Here is a 19,505-nt window from a genome sequence, read left to right as displayed (position 1 = left end):
TATACAAGTATTGTTTTTTGTCTGTGGGGATTCCTGCGAACTTCTGGGGATCTGAAGCTGATTATCAGTGGAATATTGTCAAATTATCTTTCTGGAGTCGCGTGCATGGCTGGTACAGTGGAGCATGCGAGACGCCATTATCTGTCAAGGCGCGAGCCTCGCATCCACGGCAGCTTTCATCAAATACGTAATCTCAACTGAACTCTTCTGTTTTTAATAACACGCTGTTGGACCTACCGACTGATCCCAGAAAGTATACTCTTCCCCCCCCCCCCCCCTCCTCGTCTTTTTTTTATATATCACATTAATCTCTTTTGTCCCTCATGTACATTTCCTTCTGTTGTTCTGTGTTGTTGTTTAACTGTGCGATTGCACTGCCGATGCTGGGTTCATATTAAAAAAGAGTTTACAGTAGAACGATCTGTCTCTGGCTCTGTTTTATTGCTGTTAAGAATTCCAATGGATTGATTCGATACTGAAATGAAAATAGATAAACATTTACATTAATGAAAACATCACGATTTATTCTCCTTTTGTGATTTTGGACAGTGAGGAAGGTGGGCGCAAGGTATCAAGAGCGCGCAAAAGGCGTAAAAGGCGATGCGGGCCCGTGATAAGTTCCTTTGCTGCGCGTGAGAACAACTCTCGAGCCTATTTTTTCACATTTCCATTTCATCTCTGGCAGCGATGAGCATGTGTTACAAATATGTCTCGTGCGCCAGAGCATTTGTCTTGAATTGTACTTATAGTCTCAGAAGGCGTCTTTCTGGCCATGGCGTCAGGACTAACACACATGCAAGGCCTGTGAGGTTCCAGCCTTAGCATTCGTTATTAAGATGCCTCTCGTCCAGTGACACATCATTTATCTGAGGTTTTCCACTTCATACTTCTATGACAATGTTAGCTTTGGTTAGGAGTATTTAACATGTCCCACGTCCTGGCGCACAGGGTCGGGGTTATGGGAGGACGTGGCGTGAAAGCCATTGGCAGTCTGGAAAATAGCCTTCATGAGCTCGCGCCACATGACTGCCGGGCTGAGGTAGGTAGTAGGGTATGATTCTAAAGGCCCTCACGCACGCTCACTTTTTCCAAGGGGGCAAAAAGCGAGAAGAAAACGTGGGATTAGTTAATGCTATTTCTAAAAATGGAACGCCCAATACGGCATTTTTTTTTTTAAAATGTTCGCCTATAATTTATATGTAGTACCTTTTACACATAGCAAAGGGGGGTTTCTGGTGGGCTTGGATTGAACAGTAAATGACTTGTGTATAGAGTGCGTCCCTGTGGCGACGTTGTCATGGCTGGGGTCTGTAATCTATGACATTTTGCAATATAGTATTTAACTGTTTCATACTATAACATTTAAAAAATGTTAAACACATCATCGCCATATATACAACTCCCGAGAGTAAATGTGCGAGTGGGCGTCGCTGGAGTCGCCGTCGCCGGGTGGTGTTGTTGTGCATCAGGACATACGATAGTAATTAAACATGTAGCCTATTTTGAAGCTCGGGCCAACACTATGGTCTGCAGATGTGCAACTCGCATGGAGGTTCCCATTGGCAAACACGAGAATTGGAATGGGGGTGAACATATCAAATGTCCTTTAGTCCTGCTAGTGGGTCAGTAGGACTATTGGTTTGGTCACTGCAGCTGACTCGTAACAATATAAGGCTAATGCAAGGATTCTATCAGTTCCCCCCGCGCGTGCACACGACATTAAGGCCCTCACGTGCGTTGTTTTGGTGTTCTGGAGAGGAAACAAACATCAGAAGGGATGTGGTCTCGCGCTCTGGGAGGAGGGGATGGGGAAGTCTACTGTCATAAAAGAAGAGAAAGAAAATTCAATGCGGTGTGCCGCAATAAAAGAATATGACTGCAATAAAACTTTATAGGGTATAAATTTCTGAAGGTTAAGAACTAAACGGCTGTAAAGCAAACACGAGGAGAAGGGAGAACAAAGTTTCAAGTCCTCCTGAATAACCGTTTCGAGGTGTCGCATGCAGTCAAAGCATATAGGATACTAGGATACTAGACCCTGGCTGCACATGCAGGGGGACCTGCGCCGTTCTGTTCCTTTGGCGTTTTCTTTTTTGGGGGGGTCGTTTATTGTGTGCAGCGTTTGTTGTTTACGGATTCCACACGGAGGTGGGGGGGCCTTTGCACGGCGAGGTCTGGACTTCCAGATGACCGGCCTGGGGTGCAGTGTTCTCGCCACCTCCCTTTGTCCCACTTCCGAGCGCATCCTGACCGCCTTATAGCGGGGCCATAAAGCGCCACAAAAAGACTCTGGCGAGACGTCTGAGATAGCGGGACTCTAATGTGTTTACAACCTCTAGCCCGGCCTAGGATGGACCTGTTGTGGCAGGAGAGGGCTAATTCGATTGTTAGGTCGTGGAATCGGTTACAAAAGACGGTTGCTAGAGAGACAGCAGCTCTCTCTCTCTTTCTTTCTTTCTTTTCTAAAAGCTGCAGGTTTTCCCAGCTTAGTAGTCTTGAGTTTGAAATTCTGACTTTCATGGTGTGATGGGATTGTAAACAAATAAAGACACATATGAGGGACACGTCTGGATGTTATAATAACCTACATTACATGTTCTTATGACGGCTTAGGTACAACAACAGACCGCAAAGTTACTATTTTATTGCACAAGAACGTTTACAACCTGTCTTTATGATCGCTATCTGGGAGTAGGCCTCGGTGTCTTCTGCTATTATGCTACTTTACTATTATCGCTTTAGCAATATGTGCTGTTAATACCTATAGCCTATTTAAGGTGATAATCAGAACTAAACGAATAGTCATTTTTTCAGTAAGCAAAATATAGCCTATTTGGCTAGACTGTAGACCTAGGCGACTTTGTTGACAACGACATTTTAGCAAGTATAAATATATGGTTGCTATGATAGCCCATGCCTATCATTGTCCAACCATAAACATAACGAAGGAAGTAAAAACTATGTTCTAAAGTAGGCTAGGGTATTAGAACATGTTATATTAAAACATATTATTAACAATAATATTACTACTAATAACAATAATATTACTACTAATAACAATAATAATAATACAATCTAGTTTTAAACAAGGTGTATAAAAAGTAACTTGTTTGTTTATACCAAAACACCACATATATATGACAGCCATTCCTAATCTAATATTTCTGATGTCGCCCATAATATTGATGCTTCGCCATAGCCCTTAAAATACATAATTTGCAAATTATTCATACCATTTAAAATATGTGAGCGGTTGTGTAAAAAACGTTAAACCTTTAATTTACTCAAATATCGTCATTCAGTTTTTCATTATTAACTATTAGGCTTCGTCGCTTGGCGTACAATTACAAAGCTACTGGAATATTTCGTTTTCTACGGTTTTCGGATGATTAGGTTCACCTTTTTGATCCTTCTCAAATTGTTGAATTGATTGTATGTACATTGTGACGCCTCGGTCTTCATACTATGAAATAAAACAACACTATGTAGGCCTATACAGTATACGGTATAGGCTGATATATTTCAGAGAGATATTGGAGACTATACAACATTACTCTTTATGTTGTCTTGATATTTTTTGCATTCAACAATATATCGTGTATATCATTAACCATATTTAACCGTCGTGAATATCTCTAACCATTTTGTTGACGGTAAACAGCATTGTATGGAGACTCATAATAACATTAAACATGTAGTCGTCTGATAATCAACAGGAGACGCCATTTCATTTCACAAAATAAAGCCTACATTTACAATTATTCCGGTTTTCAATTTTAGTATTGGATTACATTTACGCAGTAGTGAAATGCTCTCATTAGGTAGGTTTATGTGTCGTGTTTATAGAATCATAAACCGCCATTAACCTGAAATCTTCCTGTGGCATATCTAAAAACGGCCACTTGATGGCGCTGTTGGTCCACCACAGAAAGCCTCCGCCGTGTTGTCTGCCTATCCGGAAGTCCGTTGAAAAATACAGACAGGCCACTCTACACCAGCTAAACTTGAGTATTCAAGGGAAAGAAAAAGATTAATATCTTTTTCTCCTCTATCTGAGTAGGCTCTGCATTCACATGCCTACATTTGGGAAGTGAAACGAAAGCGCGTGTGCATACAAGACTGGCTATTTGTTTGATTCGTTAGAAATATTGATTTTAATTTGGATAGTAAATAAATATGCTTTGCGGGACGGACTATTTTCTCCTTTTGCACATTTCATTTTCTAGGAAGTTGTTGTCCACAATGACTTGGGTAATGATCTTACAGACACCTATATGTCGTCATGCTTATGTGTTCGATTGCATTTTGTGTAACATTATAAGTCAACTCTTTACATTTATATGTATTATTTGAAAAAACAGATTATTTTTAACAATATAACGAAATATCTAAATTACTGACTTTTGTCGCCGGCCTAAACAGTCCTAAAAGTTAAATGATGTGATCGGCCTATATTAAGCTACATTATGCTGTGTATGCGTGGTTGTAAAACATATATTTTAATTGTAAACATTTTGATTTCGTGATGTGTAAAAGATAACATTTGAATGAATGATAGGGGCACATAATACACATAATGTCAGAATTCTACAGCTCATATTCAGTGATTGTTAATAGTCCGCCGTTGAAGACAATAGGCAAGTTAGTTTATATTAGATCTTTAATGAAATTACAATGCAAAATGTCATACATCCAATACTATAGGCCTACAATATAATATGGGCCTTCATATAAAACATTTGAAGTATATACCCTCAAAAACGTTCCACGAGACTAATTGAGTCGTCATTGCTTTATATTGATCATATTGATTAGATGTACAAATGTAACAATTTACAGTAGGTCTTGCATAAGCACACTTAACGGAGAAAAAGACATGCAAACATTTACATTTCTACCAGAGGGTTATGCAGGATATCATACAGAATATTATTACAATATCATCAGTTTACGATTGCCTGCATAAAACATATAACAAATAATAAAAAACAGATCTCATGATACGATATGGAAGTATACATTATACATTATTATATTGTATTGTGCAACACTGAATCTGAAGGTTAAAACATGCCATCAGAATTCCAAAGGTCCTACACTAATTGTCTCGACGTTAGAATTCTGTATGTGTTTCTTTCGACGACAACCGTCGTGGCTAAATCATTTCACCTGCAAACTAAAACTGAACCGATATAGGCTACCTAAACCAATAACGTGTAGGTCTATATTCTCTTTAAAGTTTATTTACTGAATCCCATTCATAACAATATTTCCGTCTTTACGAGGTCATTAAAGAACACAACCTTTCTAGCAAGTTAGCCCCTCCTTGTATATATCGCAGAAATACGTCCTAGGGGTTAAAATATCAACCTCTATAATGACAGTCCGTATGGAAACCACAACTAAAATGACAATTAGATACTTGAATATTTCTACATCGGTGAAATTGCTCCGAGTGAAGCGTTTATGGTCTTGGTCGTGGAACCTCATAAAATCCTAACAGCTTTTTTGACGCACGGTGTAAACAACAAACAGCCCAGGCGTTTATTGCATTTTATAGTTTGTTAAACCATTTACAACCACTTTCTCCATTACAGCACGAGTGGTACTCAGATCAGACGTCTTCACAACTTTATGAATATCATATTTATAAATATACGATAATCAAAATGTTAAGTCTGACTACGTCGTTTGTTTCCAAGAAGCTGGGGGTAAGCAGGGAGGTTTTGACAAGTTGTTTTAGAACTGCTATTACATTTATAGGACTTGTTAAAACTGACACCAATTAAGTCGTGTACTTTCACAATTTGCCAGTGCGATACTGACATTTGAGAAAAAGGGGAACCTACCTCATTAGAATTTAGAAATTAATGAGTAAATGTTGCATCCCTTTAGGTTGCCCTATTAGCTACATGCTAAAAATCAATCTCTCTAGGAAGGGTTTTAGAGTGGGTATACTGGGGCTGGGTAGGGGTGGTGGTGGTGGTGGTGAGGGGGGTCGGGGTGGGTGGGTGGGGGGGGGGGGTAGTGGGGGGGGCGCTCTGTATTTGATCTGATGCAAAGCGGCAGATTTCTCATTAACTTACCCGGTTGAATATATTAATGCGCATATTCTCCCCTCCTCTCTCCCTCCTCGACCCCCCCTCTCCTCTCCCTCTCCCCTAGTCCGTCGCTCCCTCTCCGTTCTCTCCCTTTCTGCTTTTCTCCCTTTTTCATTCTCTCACTCCGTCCATATCAGAAGCGCGCAGAGCGGGCTCCGTGTGGGATGTGAGAAGCCAATGGGATGAGGATTCGATAATAGATGCAAATGATCGTGAAAAGACACCGCAAAATATGAAACAACTCATTTGCAGCGGAGTAAATCACAGAAAACTGTTTGTGAACTGGCACCTCATACCGGAATTGTGATGCAGGAGCACTTCAGTGGAGACGATTTTATGGAATCGGCATGATTGTGGCTTCAGCTATTTAGATAGGGTATTTTGAAATACAAGATTATATACTAGTTACCTATTTGGGTTCCTCTTTTTTTTCAAAACCCAAGAAACATCCAGTGTCCTTCCTCTCCTCGAGCGTGTGAGACTTTAACAAACACAAAACAAACGACAACATAAAAACAACAACAAAACAACAACAACAAAAAATGAGTTCATATTTTGTCAACTCTCTCTTCTCCAAATACAAAAGTGGAGACTCGTTACGTCCCAACTATTACGAGTGCGGGTTCGCGCAGGACCTTGGAAGTAGACCCACCGTCGTGTATGGACCGGGCAGCGGAGCAACTTTCCAACATCCCCCTCAGATCCAAGAGTTCTACCACCACGGCGCGTCTACGCTCTCCTCGGCCCCCTACCAACAGAGCCCCTGCGCGGTAACGTGTCATGGAGAGCCGGGCAACTTCTACGGCTACGACGCCCTCCAGAGACAGACCCTGTTCGGAACCCCGGACGCGGACCTGGTCCAGTACAGCGACTGTAAGCTCGCCGCCGCGGGGCTCGGAGACGAGACGGAGGGCACGGAGCAGAGCCCCTCTCCGACGCAGCTATTCCCGTGGATGAGACCACAAGGTGAGGCGAGCGAACACGACAAACACCGCTCTTAGTCTGTGGCGTGAAAACCGCGAACGCGGGGAACAGAAAGTTAAACCTTAAAACCTCATACGCAATTAGGATCTGGGGGTGCATTTCCTGTGCGCGAGTAGAGAGACAATAGCGCGTTTATTGTTTTATGGTGTCCAAAACTTGTGAATCACTTTACTGTTTAATGACCCCGCCATATAGCTACAGAGGGAGAGAAGGAGAGGGAGATAGAAAGGGAGTTCGTCCCTTTCTTCTCTCCATGTGTAAGCGCCATGGCCCGCAGCTGATACACATTCTCACCCCGGTCAAAGTTTTACTACTCGCTTTTACGACTTACAGTGGGGCTCGGGGATTATTTCGCTACAAGGTGGCGGTTTCCCCACACAGGTTATCCGCTTTATGGCTGCACCTAAAAGCCTTTGGATGTGCGTGCATGTGTGGGGGCGTTGAAGTGAGACATTATTTGCTTAGTTTCTATTGAATATCGTATGAACGTGTGGAAATTGAACGTTGTGATCATTTAGATGTTATAGTGAAATGTTTATAAATCACTTGGAGATAAATCTAACCATTTTTATCGTTACCTTGGGGACATGGAACATTTGAGAATGATATATTTGATAGCTTCACCCTTTTATACCACGGAGGATTGATTAGGCTACCAGGGGTTGTGGGAGAGTAGCTGGAGAAGCGCGTTGCCATGTCTTTCTTTCTGGTCAGGGTTTCATAAGAGTGTGTGTGTGTGTGTGTGTGTGTGTGTGTGTGTGTGTGTGTGTGTGTGTGTGTGTGTGTGTGTGTCTATAGTGTGTTGTGTGTCTCATGCGTGTTGTTTCTCTTAATCTTCGTGTGCAGCAGCCGGACGGAGGCGAGGACGGCAGACCTACAGCCGTTACCAGACACTGGAGCTGGAGAAGGAGTTCCTCTTCAACCCCTACCTGACCCGCAAGCGGCGGATCGAGGTATCGCACGCCTTGGGACTGACCGAGAGGCAGGTCAAAATCTGGTTCCAGAACCGAAGGATGAAATGGAAAAAGGAGAATAACAAGGACAAATTCCCCAGTAGCAAGACCGAGCAGGAGGAGATCGAGAAGGAGAAGAGGGAGAAGGAGCAGGGGGGTGGCGGGGGCGCTCAGTCGTCCGGGGCAGAAGACTGCGACAAAGCTAAGCAAATGTAAGCTATATGGTGAGTGGGGGGTCGGAATCAGCACCGTGGAAAGGACAGTGAGAGACAGAGAGAGAGAGAGGGGGGAGAAGAAGGGCCAGGAACGTGGTCGTCGGCTGGTCGCTCTGCGTTCCAATCGGTGGGAAGTCTCCATGCGGTGACGCAAAAGACTAGACCATGTACATTATGGTTGCATTGGGACAAAAATGAAACATTTGAACAGGAGGAAAATGAAGCATTTGTACTTTTTATCTGATGTTGGAAACATATTCTAGTGTTTAAAGAAGAAAAAAAATAGCTTCCTTTCTTTGTGGAACAATTATCGTGAAATATTTCTATTATTGTTAGAATTTTATCATTAACAATTTCTCTTGGCAGCTGTATAGTTTTTAAGTTAAGATGGTGCACTTTTTACTGTTCTCACTTACTATGATATGTTATGTTATGATGATGACGTAGCAAATAATGAATTCCAACAACATGAAACTGCCTATTTATGCCGTAGGTTTTCCTCTTTTTACACCTTCCTTAGTTCGTTTCGATTGATGGTATTTTGTTGTCTTCCTTTTCTTGGGTAAGCATGCGCACAGTGCAAAAACAAAACAAACAAAAAAAAGAATAAAAAAATTAATAAAAATGAAATAATACAAAAAGAAAGAAAGATGTCATGTCATGTGAGCCCCTCGTTTACTGTGAAACAGAATGTGTACTGTACTCGTGAATTAGTTTATGGGGACTTTGATGATGTGATTTTATTGTTTTTCATCACTCTGTTCTATTGTCTGAAAACCCTGGAAGTGGCGGAAGAAAGACTTTACAACAATAAAGTTTACAAGCGAGAATCCGTGACGTCATTGGTGTTAATCTGCTTCATTTCCTCTTAAGGTGTTCGAGGTCCCAGCGCTGGTCACCTCCTAGAACTGATTCAACCGGGACGTTTCGAAAGGCCACACAATTAGCTTTCAGGGGATTCTCACCTACACGACACACGCGTATTAAAACACCTCATTAAAAAAAACTGTGTTTATTTATGGCTACTGGGTGCGTCTTCCTTTAAACTATTTGGAGATGACGTGAGTCAGAATACTTCAACTGTTCAAACATGATTAGGCCCATCACCTCACAAGCTGTATAGCCTAGTAAGGCCGATAATGCCATGGCGCGTGGAGCCCATACTGGGCTGGCTCAATCTAAAGACCACTCTGACAGACGTGGCAACCTCAGTGTGAGCTGAATGAATAGTGACACTGACACAACACTGACAGGCAAAGGCCTACGACAGATTCATTCAAAGGCTTACCGAAAACTCTCCATCACGGAATTAGAACCATGCTCAATATCTGATGAATCACATTTTAATTTGATTTGATTTGATTTGATATTCCCCACCAATTAATGGTATTTCAACCAGTACAGTACAATATTTCACTTCAAATACCACTCAGAATGACTGTTTAGACTCGATAGAGATAAATAAATAAATAAATAAATAAATAAATAAATAAATAAATAAATAAATAAATACATAAATAAATAAATAAAGAACCCCCCCCCCCAACTGAAACACTATAAGCACCTGCGCGTCAGGTGATGGTGGGCCTAGGCTCGAGTCCATGATGCCTCTGTGAGTGAGAGAACGCGGTGTGAGTGGCGCGAGGCGTCTCGAGGCTGCTGCTACTGGCTAGTTTCGTAAAATACAAAAGTGTTCGTGTTGCCTGGAGCCCCAGTCTTCTGCATGCTGTGGGTTAGAGTAGAGAGATGCTCTAAGGCGGACATTCACTCCGGGCAGGACAGAGCTTGCACTGTGCAGGGCTATAGCCTCCATAGGCTGCCACAGCTGGCCATGCATGACATAGACGAGGCGTCGGAGAGACACAGCAACAACAACAACAACAACAACAACAACAACAACACAATCTGTGTTTCACGAGGAACTTGATGAGAGAAGAGAGAAGAGAGAACCTCCCCCCCCCCCATGGCACGACAGGACAAGGCTGAGTAAAATCGATACGGAAATAAATAGGTTTTTCCTCTTATTTGTGTGTTGATGCCCAACTAGAAAGCAGACGACATTTTAAGATCGGTTTACAATCAGTTGGATCATTGTACGGATCAGACGGTTTCTTTTTTTTTGCTTTTTGTTTTTTATCACCGGGCCCCGCACCAGGTGATTACAGAATATATTCTGTTGACCATCGATTTCCGTGCTCTTGTATAGCTGGTTGATTGGAGGAGCCTCTGCCTGTACAGGGGAGTGGATAGTCTCAAGTATTTTATGTGTTGCCTATGGTCAGTCTGGTGCACTTTTTTCCACATTAGCCAGGCTGTGGGAAGCCCCACTGTTATTGGATAACTGTGTGTCACATGGCCCCCGTCACGTGGCCCCTGAGGAAAAAGGGGTGATTTTTGGTGTAAATCTAGACTGTAATTCTGTAATATATCACAGTACCTCGTAAAACAGACACTAAAACCTCCCGGCCTACAAATCACCGGTCAAATTATGAGTTCATTGTATTATGCGAATGCTTTGTTTTCCAAATATCAAGCTGCAAGTTCGGTTTTTCCAAGTGGGGTCTTTCCCGAGCAAACTTCGTGCGCCTTTGCGTCCAGTTCCCCGCGAGCCAGCGGCTATGTCTCGGGCTCCGGCGCCGCCGCTGCGTTCTCCTCCGCCTCCTCCTCCTCTCTACCGGGACTGTACGGGAACAACGCGGGGAACATGCCGCCCCAGAGCCACCACGGCATGTATCCCTCGGCGTACGGACTGGGCGCCGGCTCCCTCAACATGCACTGCTCGCCGTTCGACCACCCCAACCTCTCCATGATGTGCTCCGGAGGAGGAGACCCCTCCAAGACCTCCGGCTGCGGCAAAGCGGAGCAGCAGAACGAGGACAACGTCCGGATTTACCCCTGGATGAGGAGCTCAGGTATACTTGAGATAAATATATGTTTTTTTAAAACGAGAGGAACGGGGTGGGGAGAGGAGGGTTTGGATCGGAGGGGGGGTGTCGCTCGGCACCGACCTAATAATTACGTTAAACGGTCTTTAAACAGCGCCGTTGCGGAGTGGCCAAGGCGACTTCCTGAACTATGCTTTTACGCCGCTCTGCCGGCGCAGATCTTTTATGGCTATACGACCTCCATAAAACCATAATTTAAGACATCTGAATATTCATTAGGTGGTATTGTGTTAAAATACAGAGAGAGAGAGAGAGGGGGAGAGAGAGACAGAGAGACAGAGAAGGGAGGGGGGCGTAGGATTATCTAACTGTCGTCGGTAGAGAAAATAGCTCATTCTAAAGCTCCTCCATAGCGTTCTGTTGTTTCTGCAGGTTTTATTAGGAGCTTATGGAAAGCGGCCCCAACAACGGCCTGAATATGAGACGCATAGCTACTCCCTCCCTGTGTCGGTCGGCTTATGGTTTACTGTCCTATAAATGCTTCGGAACGATGTGAACACTGTAAATGCTGCGACGACAGTTGTGGTTTAGGGAGTGAGCCTTAGTGCCCTACACTGTTTTGTCCCCGCGTATAGCCTTTTGTTTGGCTTTCTCAACTGGCTTATTGTGGAATAGTTCAGTAGGCCTTATACCGCTGAGTCTACCTCCCATGTAACACACAGTCCTGGTGGATATAAATGCTTATGCTAAGCCATGGCTCCACAGTAGGCTTATAGTAAAGCAACAAATGAAATGTCAAATTGTCAAATGCTTGCGTAAAAGTAAACGTTCGTCTGTGTGTGTGTGTGTGTGTGTGTGTGTGTGTGCGCGTGCGTGTGTGCGCGCGCGCGCGTACGTTTTATGCACTTTAGGGCCTCCTGAAAAATTACACACCATCAAGGAACAGCCACTTTCAATTCGTGTGCGGCCCCAAAGTGAAATAGTGGCTTACAACTTTTTGCCTAATGGTTTTCTGTAGACACTCGAGGCTTTGGCTACTACTACCACAAAGTCCCTATCAGTCAGTTGTCAACTTTCAGTGCTCCCACCTCTTGTTAGCCTCTGGCGCAGAACCTATGACAACATAAATAGTTTTGAAACAGATACGTCCTCATTAGCCTCTGCTACTGACATTTACTAGCAGGTTTTCGTTACCGCACGTTTCTCTCATACGTGTTCACTCGTTGTGTACGGTATGTGTACAGCTATTTATATAATGTCACCGTGTGAAATATGCATAGTTTACATGTTTCTCCCGCATTCCGCACTGTGCCAGCCATCCCATTGCAAGTCCGTTAACCGCTTTTCTAACGGCTTTTTTAAATCAGGTATTCTCAGTAAATGATGCTCGAAATCACAATTCGATTTTAAAGTCCCGATAACGGACGTTAACGGACAAAGACAAGAAAAATCACGATATGAATTTCATTCTGCTTATTGCTCTTGACTTTTTGTCTTGTAAGTACATGTGGATACAGAGAAGCTGCATGGTAGACAGACAGGCAGACTGTTGGCACACACACACACACACACACACACACACACACATACACACACAGACACAGACACAGACACAGACACACACACATACACACGCACACACACACACACACACACACACACACACACACACACACACACACACACACACACACACACACACACACACACACACTGATAAGAGTAAGAGAGGGAGAGAGAGAGAGGCGAGAGCCCTTGTGTCGAAAAGAAATATGTGTTGTGTTGTGACCGGGTGCCACCCACACAGGCCAGCCCCAGTAATGAACATATAGATTCTAATTTAGATGGGGAATGGTTTGGGAGTTTGAGGGCAATAAGGTTTAAAAAAAAAACTTTAAAAAATACCGTTGGAATGTCTGAGTGTGATATTTTGAACCCAGAACCAAATTAATTTTAGAAAGTGAAAGGAAATTATTGTTAGCTACATTTTTCCACAACTCCACGGTTGCACAGCTCCACGCATTAATGACACTTTATAAATAATCCCTTATCACTATGGTTTATAGTCTCTCTCTCTCTCTCTCTCTCTCTCTCTCTCTCTCTCTCTCTCTCTCTCTCTCTCTCACACACACACACACACACACACACACACAGACACACACACACACACACACACACACACACACACACACACACACACACACACACACACACACACACACACTCTCAGTCAGTCTCTTTCCTATTAACTTTCCATTTCTTATACTACGGGTGTGTGTTGTGTGGCTCTCTGAGTACAATGCTCGTCCTTGTTAAAACTCCTGACAAAAACTGCGGTTGTCGGGGAGGAATTCCAGCCAAGCCGTCTCTACTGAGAAACAAATCACAGACAGACACCATAGGAGAGAAAAATATCATCAATAAGAATGAATACCCCCTTCTCTCTTTCTTTCCCTCTTCCATTTGCCTGTCATGGCACTCAGTCCAGACCTCCAAGCGCTCTCTCTCTCCCTCTCTCTCTCTCTCTCTCTCTCTCTCTCTCTCTCTCTCTCTCTCTCTGTCTCTCTCTCTCTCTCTCTCCCTCTCTCTCTCTCTCTCCCTCTCTCTCTCTCTCTCTCTCTCTCTCTCTCTCTCTCTCTGTCTTACTCTTTCTCTACCCCCCTGTCTCTCTCTCTCTCTTCATGTCTGTCTCCTTGCCTGTCTCATTTCTGAACGTGACACGTCTCCAGACGCGGAAATGAGAACCGTTAGTGACCACTGCGCTCCATAAAGCTCCACGGCGCTCGGGCCCGCTGCTGTAGACTCCATTAGACGGCTGTCTGGCTGCGAGCGGAAGCGAGGAGGAGACCCGTCCCCATTCCTATCGAATGCGGTACCTTTTGGAAGTAAAAACCCACTTGTGTGTTTGTAGCACCGCGGAGCGATCGTGTTCTGCTCCTCGGATGTCTCTACCTGCGATCGAGCTTTAATACGAGGAGGCCTCGGCCTTGTACGCTCCATTAATACTCTGTTGAGGTGTTGTTGTTGAGAAAACCCCCCCAAAATCCCCCCTTTCAGTTCCTGCAGTGGAATGTCTGGCCTTTTGTGTGTGAAAGAGATGCAGGTCCACAGTTGAGAGAGTGCAAATGTATTTATGTTTTTTGTGTGTGTTTGTAGCTATAGGCCTAAATGCCAGCCTATTGGATGGGGGAAATATGTGCCTTGTTTTGAACCGTCGTTGGGATGAACCCTCGATACTATGACGTTAATGGGCCGGCGTATAGCTTTACAGGTGCGGCCTGTATTCAGTAACTGCGCCTTGAGTAGCAATGTAAAGTAAGTGGTGTTAAGTGCACTGCTGGGTTTAGATCCTTTACAACAACACCATGGATAATACACGACACAGGCTCGTAGCCTATAGGCCCACAGACACAAAGACTCACAGGCCATATAAAGCCCATATATAGCCTAGTTATGCTATTATATTACTTTTTAATAATAATGCTAAAAACGTTTTTTATTTTTGATATTTTTGATATATAGGCTAACATGCAGGCTAACATTGACCCACATTCGACCACCGTGACTGCGAGGTTATAGGTTATAATGCGACGATGCAACACATTGTAACTGATTTATACTTTTAACATGCAATTGTATTGTAGACTTGTAATAGAAATAGCATAGGTAGCATAGGTAGACTTGTAATAGAAATAGCATAGGATTTAAGTAAGCCGTTGGATATTAAGACTGCAGTATGAGCTTTCTATCACCATCGACCTGTGGGACCGTAAAACTAGTTTACTGTATAGCTATAGTCTTACAGTTAGGGGCGCAAGCTAGCTTGTTAAGAGACACCTAAAGGTGTTTATATTTGCCATGTAAAACAGCTTTGCATACACCTCTACCGCTTGCTTTTATTTGTATAAATATAGGCTAGGTAGGCTAATTAATATCTCATTCAAAACATTAGACAGAGATTTGATAGTTTCGTTATTGTTGCCCTTTTTCGCCTTAAGAAAATATACCCCACTCCCATAGTCTGTTTTCTGTTTTCATATCTAAACGAAATATATATTTTTTATTTCAACAGATATCCCATTTTCTCACTAATTTGAGTTACACTGGCGTAGGATATGCTTTCCGGTGATACCATCGGCCTATATATATCTATAGCCTAGGTTAGGCTAACACTTTAATACACTATCCTGCCTGAAAACGAGCAGTTACATTTAATTTCATTACAATTATCAATTGAATTTAGCTTTTTTTGTTGTTGTTTTTATGGTATCAGTAGAACACAAATTGTCTAGTATAGCCTTTGCTATGAACAAACTACAGGCCTGTGGAAAAATCATATCAAATTCAGAATCATATTTTTCTTATATCAATACCATTTAATATGTCTTTAACTGTTCAAACACCAAACCCTTCTCTCCGTTATTCACAGGTGGAGACAGGAAGCGAGGCCGACAGACGTACACGCGCTACCAGACGCTGGAGCTCGAGAAGGAGTTCCACTTCAACCGCTACCTGACCCGCCGACGACGCATAGAGATAGCCCACGCGCTGTGCCTCACCGAGCGGCAGATTAAAATATGGTTCCAGAACCGGAGGATGAAGTGGAAGAAAGAGAACAAGACGACGACGACGACGACGACGACGACAGGACCGAGCTCTCCCGTGGTCGAACAACCGGTAGCAGAGGAGGACGAGGAAGAGGAGGAATAGCGATGAATGACGGTGAAAAATATGAAGGAGCACTGACTCTAGAGACTGATATTACAATTGTAGGGGATACTGTCCCCTATTCTTACACTGAGTAAAAACATACATACTACCTACTAAGATTAATGATTTATAAATGTTATGTCCAAAGCCACGTCTTGTTTTGGTAAAAGTACAGTGAAATTGTAAAAAAAAAAACATGAAAAAAAAAAACATGAAAAGAAGAAGACAAGAGTAAACATTCGTTGCTAAGCGATAGTCTAATAAAAATGATGTTACTCGTATTTTGGTTTTAGAGAGTGAAAGAGCTCATCGGTAGTCTGTTGTATATTGACGTCGACCTGTGATAATGCAAAACCTTTTGTTACGGGGATGTATTCCCGAGAAGGGAGCGGCTTTTGCAGCGGTTTTGCAAATCGAAGGTCACCCTCGTTATGATATATTTTATCCTCTGTCGTAGCCTATGTGTTCTTATGGATGTATATTTTTTTGTCTTGCTGTAAGGACTTTAACTTTTTTAATTTGACGCATCTAGCTTTTGTTGTTGACGTGTACAGTGGACCACGGGATGTAGGGATTTGTATATTTTCGTGTCGTGAGGGACTATTCGTTATTCAATTGCACAATTGTTTTATTCATGTCAATAAAAGTAAAGAATTGGAAATGTTTCTGTTATGTTTTTTTTCTCCCTAGGGTTTGGCACAATAGGTTACACACAGGAAATGTAGCAGACAGGATGCTCGGCTTCACATGCAATGGCCTATAGAAGAACGCATCCCTTTATTTAATCAGAAATATCCCTCTGTCATCGAAGATGTGATACAAAAGTAAAAATAAATGCTTTGATCTAACATGGTCCCTCCCTCGCAGATAACAGCCTTTAGGCCAGGCATACACGACTGCATGATATGATATGCACATCCGCAAGACGGAGAAATCACCAGTTATCCACACACACGCACACACACACACACACACACACACACACACACACACACACACACACACACACACACATACACACACACGCTTTATTGTTCTCGAACTACGTATTTCGTGCTGGCAATATTCTGCTTAGGCCTATTCGTGTGTACTACCAATGTTATGATCATAACAGCTATTATTTAGAAATCGTGGAGTTAGCTATTACTCATTTGGCTCGGTGGAAATGTTATGTTCTATCAATGTGGCCTAATTTAAGATTTTGCGACTACATATAGGCTATATTATAGAGAAGGAATGACGATAGGGTTACTGGTGTTGATAGCATCCTATCCACACTCAATATGCCTTATTATTTCATTTTGTTCATTGAATTGATAAGTCAAAAAGGTTATTAGTAGGTTCGTTTTTCCTATAGGCCTATTGAAGCGGTGTGCGCCGTATGGTCGAGGCTGGTGCTAGCTACAGTCTATAGAACAGCCCTAGAACCAAAAGAAGACTGTTATATTGGGGGTTGTAACTAATGTGTTTATTGCATCAATGAAAGGCCGGAAACCACCATAAAAGTAACCAAAAAAATCAACAAAATGGGAAACAGGCGTTCACGGAGGCGTTTGCTTGTGCGCCAACATTTAGGGTTGAGCAACAAAGCACCGTTTCACCGTTTAGTTTTCCCTTTTCCCTTTTCGTTAATATTCAACCTCCTTCATTTGCATAAAGGAAGAATCGATTGTATTCCTTTAGTTACTGTATCTACCACGGAAAATAAACCAGGAAGTGAAATGCATTTCGTACTGTAGGACATTTCTTAACCGGCATGTTTATTATTTGGGCCTTCCTTCACCACAATGCGGGGAATGAATGCCGCATTGCGAAACATTTTTTTTTTTACGCATCGTGTTTTCACCATGGATATTCGTTCCGATATTGTTATGTCCATGTTCGGGGTACACCACAAGACTATATTAAACACCCTTCATGAAAACAGATTTTACAAGATCTTCTCTTATGCGGGATTGTGTTGTTATTCCAACATAGCCCTCGGTATCTAACTGTAGATGTGACTTCTATGATGAGTGATTTATTTCTGTGCGCACATCATCACCAATACGTAATGGTAAACAAACATAGACCATAGTGAAATAAAATAGTGTAAAGCTTTCATTAAAACATAATATTGCAACACTGAGAAGAGCATAATACGGTGATAATCGGTAGTAGGCTTATGGCACACATCTGAAGATACAAGCGGACACATTAGTTCATCATAAGTGCATTTTATTGTTACACATTCTTAATATTTCATGAGATAATTATCTACATTTCATAAGCAATATAACAACAGAAGTAGGGGAACAAACCCAGAGCAACGTCAAATAGTCTGTAGGCTGTCTCTTCTGGTTGTCCATTTAGCCTATTTTGAATAAAGTGTGCGTATTTTCGCGAATGGAACGCATCGAGATCCCTTTCAAATAGCTGTGGAAAAAAAAACAAGATCATACATTTAATTGCTGAACAATATGGTGTATTAATAGCTTATAAGAGCACAATAACACACACTGGGGGCCTTTATATCCCGCAGATCGGCCTACAAAATATCCTCCAAATATGACGGAATCTTTGTGATAAAACAGGAGAGAAAACCTCCCTGTGCTCATTCTTTTTCGGGAGAAAAAGATGGCGACGGAAGAACCACTGCTGCTAAAGCAGTCATGAAGAAATGCAATAAATTCCTTGTTGTTTTATGAAAATTTACAACTTTGTGATAGAACTTTATGAGTGCCTGGGTCCTCGGATTGGCCGAGGATGGTCATGTGGATGGGTAACCGTGAACATGAACTTTTTATGATTTCCCAAGTGGTTATATTGCAGCATTCTTTTGGCCACTGCACCTTCTCCAGCAACACGGTGCTCCTTCAAGGTTCTAGAACGCTCTTTTAATCGAATGTTTGAAATAATAGGCAAAAAAAAAAGCTCGTGTGGCGATGTCGGTGTTTACAGAGAGGACTGGGGGGGAGAGGGGAGACCTGCCTCCTCGCGACTCCTCGCGCTATGCTAATGTGGCCGACTGTGATTGGGATTTCCGTTGGAGAGATGGAGAGACCCGACTGACTGTGAGAGATCTGGACATGCCGGAGGGTCGCATCTAATTTTTCATACGGGGATGCTTCCGCTCCCGGTGACTAATGTCAGTGAGACGGGACGAAGGCGGCCCGCGCGCCACGGTAAAGCCACACAGTGCACGGTGGCTTCACGCGCTAATGGCGGGACCTAGCGCGCGGGGCGACAGGAATGCCCTACCGCGAACTGCGCGAGGCTCGCCGCGCTGTCCAGGGGATCAGTGACGGATTATCAACAATGGTAAGGCGTGCTTGCCTGTCATTCACTCACGCTGTTTCGTTTCACGGAAAGTTTAAAAACAATTACTCCTAATCCGCAATCATATATACTAATACTCAAATGAAAATACTCACGTTTATATGTGCGTAAACCTGTAGTAAATATGAACATAATAGGCTATCACAATGGCATAGCATGTCGTCTGTCGAAAGTGCGTGTTGATGTTTACCTCGTTGTGTATGTTTGATGAATTGGTATTTCGCTCGGAGGCATATTAGCGAAATACACCACATCGATATCGATTTGTGGAGCTCGTCTGTGTGGCTGTCTGCGGGTGTCAGTGGTGTAAGGACAGCGGTGAGAAGGTTAGCGGTGTCC

The 19,505-nt window shown here is 42.9% G+C and overlaps 2 protein-coding genes across 2 annotated transcripts; both read left to right on the top strand.

Moving 5' to 3' along the window:
* Positions 1 to 6,643: 6,643 nt before the first annotated feature.
* Positions 6,644 to 8,254, top strand: hoxb8a (homeobox B8a; the record flags this gene model as incomplete). Its single annotated transcript, XM_080523673.1, has 2 exons — positions 6,644 to 7,067; positions 7,932 to 8,254. The coding sequence occupies 2 exons, from the start codon at positions 6,644 to 6,646 to the stop codon at positions 8,252 to 8,254; spliced, it is 747 nt and encodes a 248-aa protein (XP_080379799.1).
* A 2,487-nt stretch (positions 8,255 to 10,741) lies between these two features.
* LOC308150766 (homeobox protein Hox-B7a-like) lies at positions 10,742 to 15,848 on the top strand (the record flags this gene model as incomplete). The annotated part of the gene is made up of 2 exons (XM_080523563.1): positions 10,742 to 11,165; positions 15,568 to 15,848. 2 exons carry the CDS (start codon positions 10,742 to 10,744, stop codon positions 15,846 to 15,848), a joined length of 705 nt encoding a protein of 234 aa, XP_080379689.1.
* Between the last annotated feature and the right edge of the window lie 3,657 nt (positions 15,849 to 19,505).

Source organism: Nansenia antarctica, assembly GCF_963989245.1.
Source record: "Nansenia antarctica genome assembly, chromosome: 2".
Taxonomy (NCBI): Eukaryota; Metazoa; Chordata; class Actinopteri; order Argentiniformes; family Microstomatidae; genus Nansenia; species Nansenia antarctica.
The sequence above is the reverse complement of the archived record's forward strand: the minus strand, read 5'-3'. Positions and strand labels throughout refer to the sequence as shown.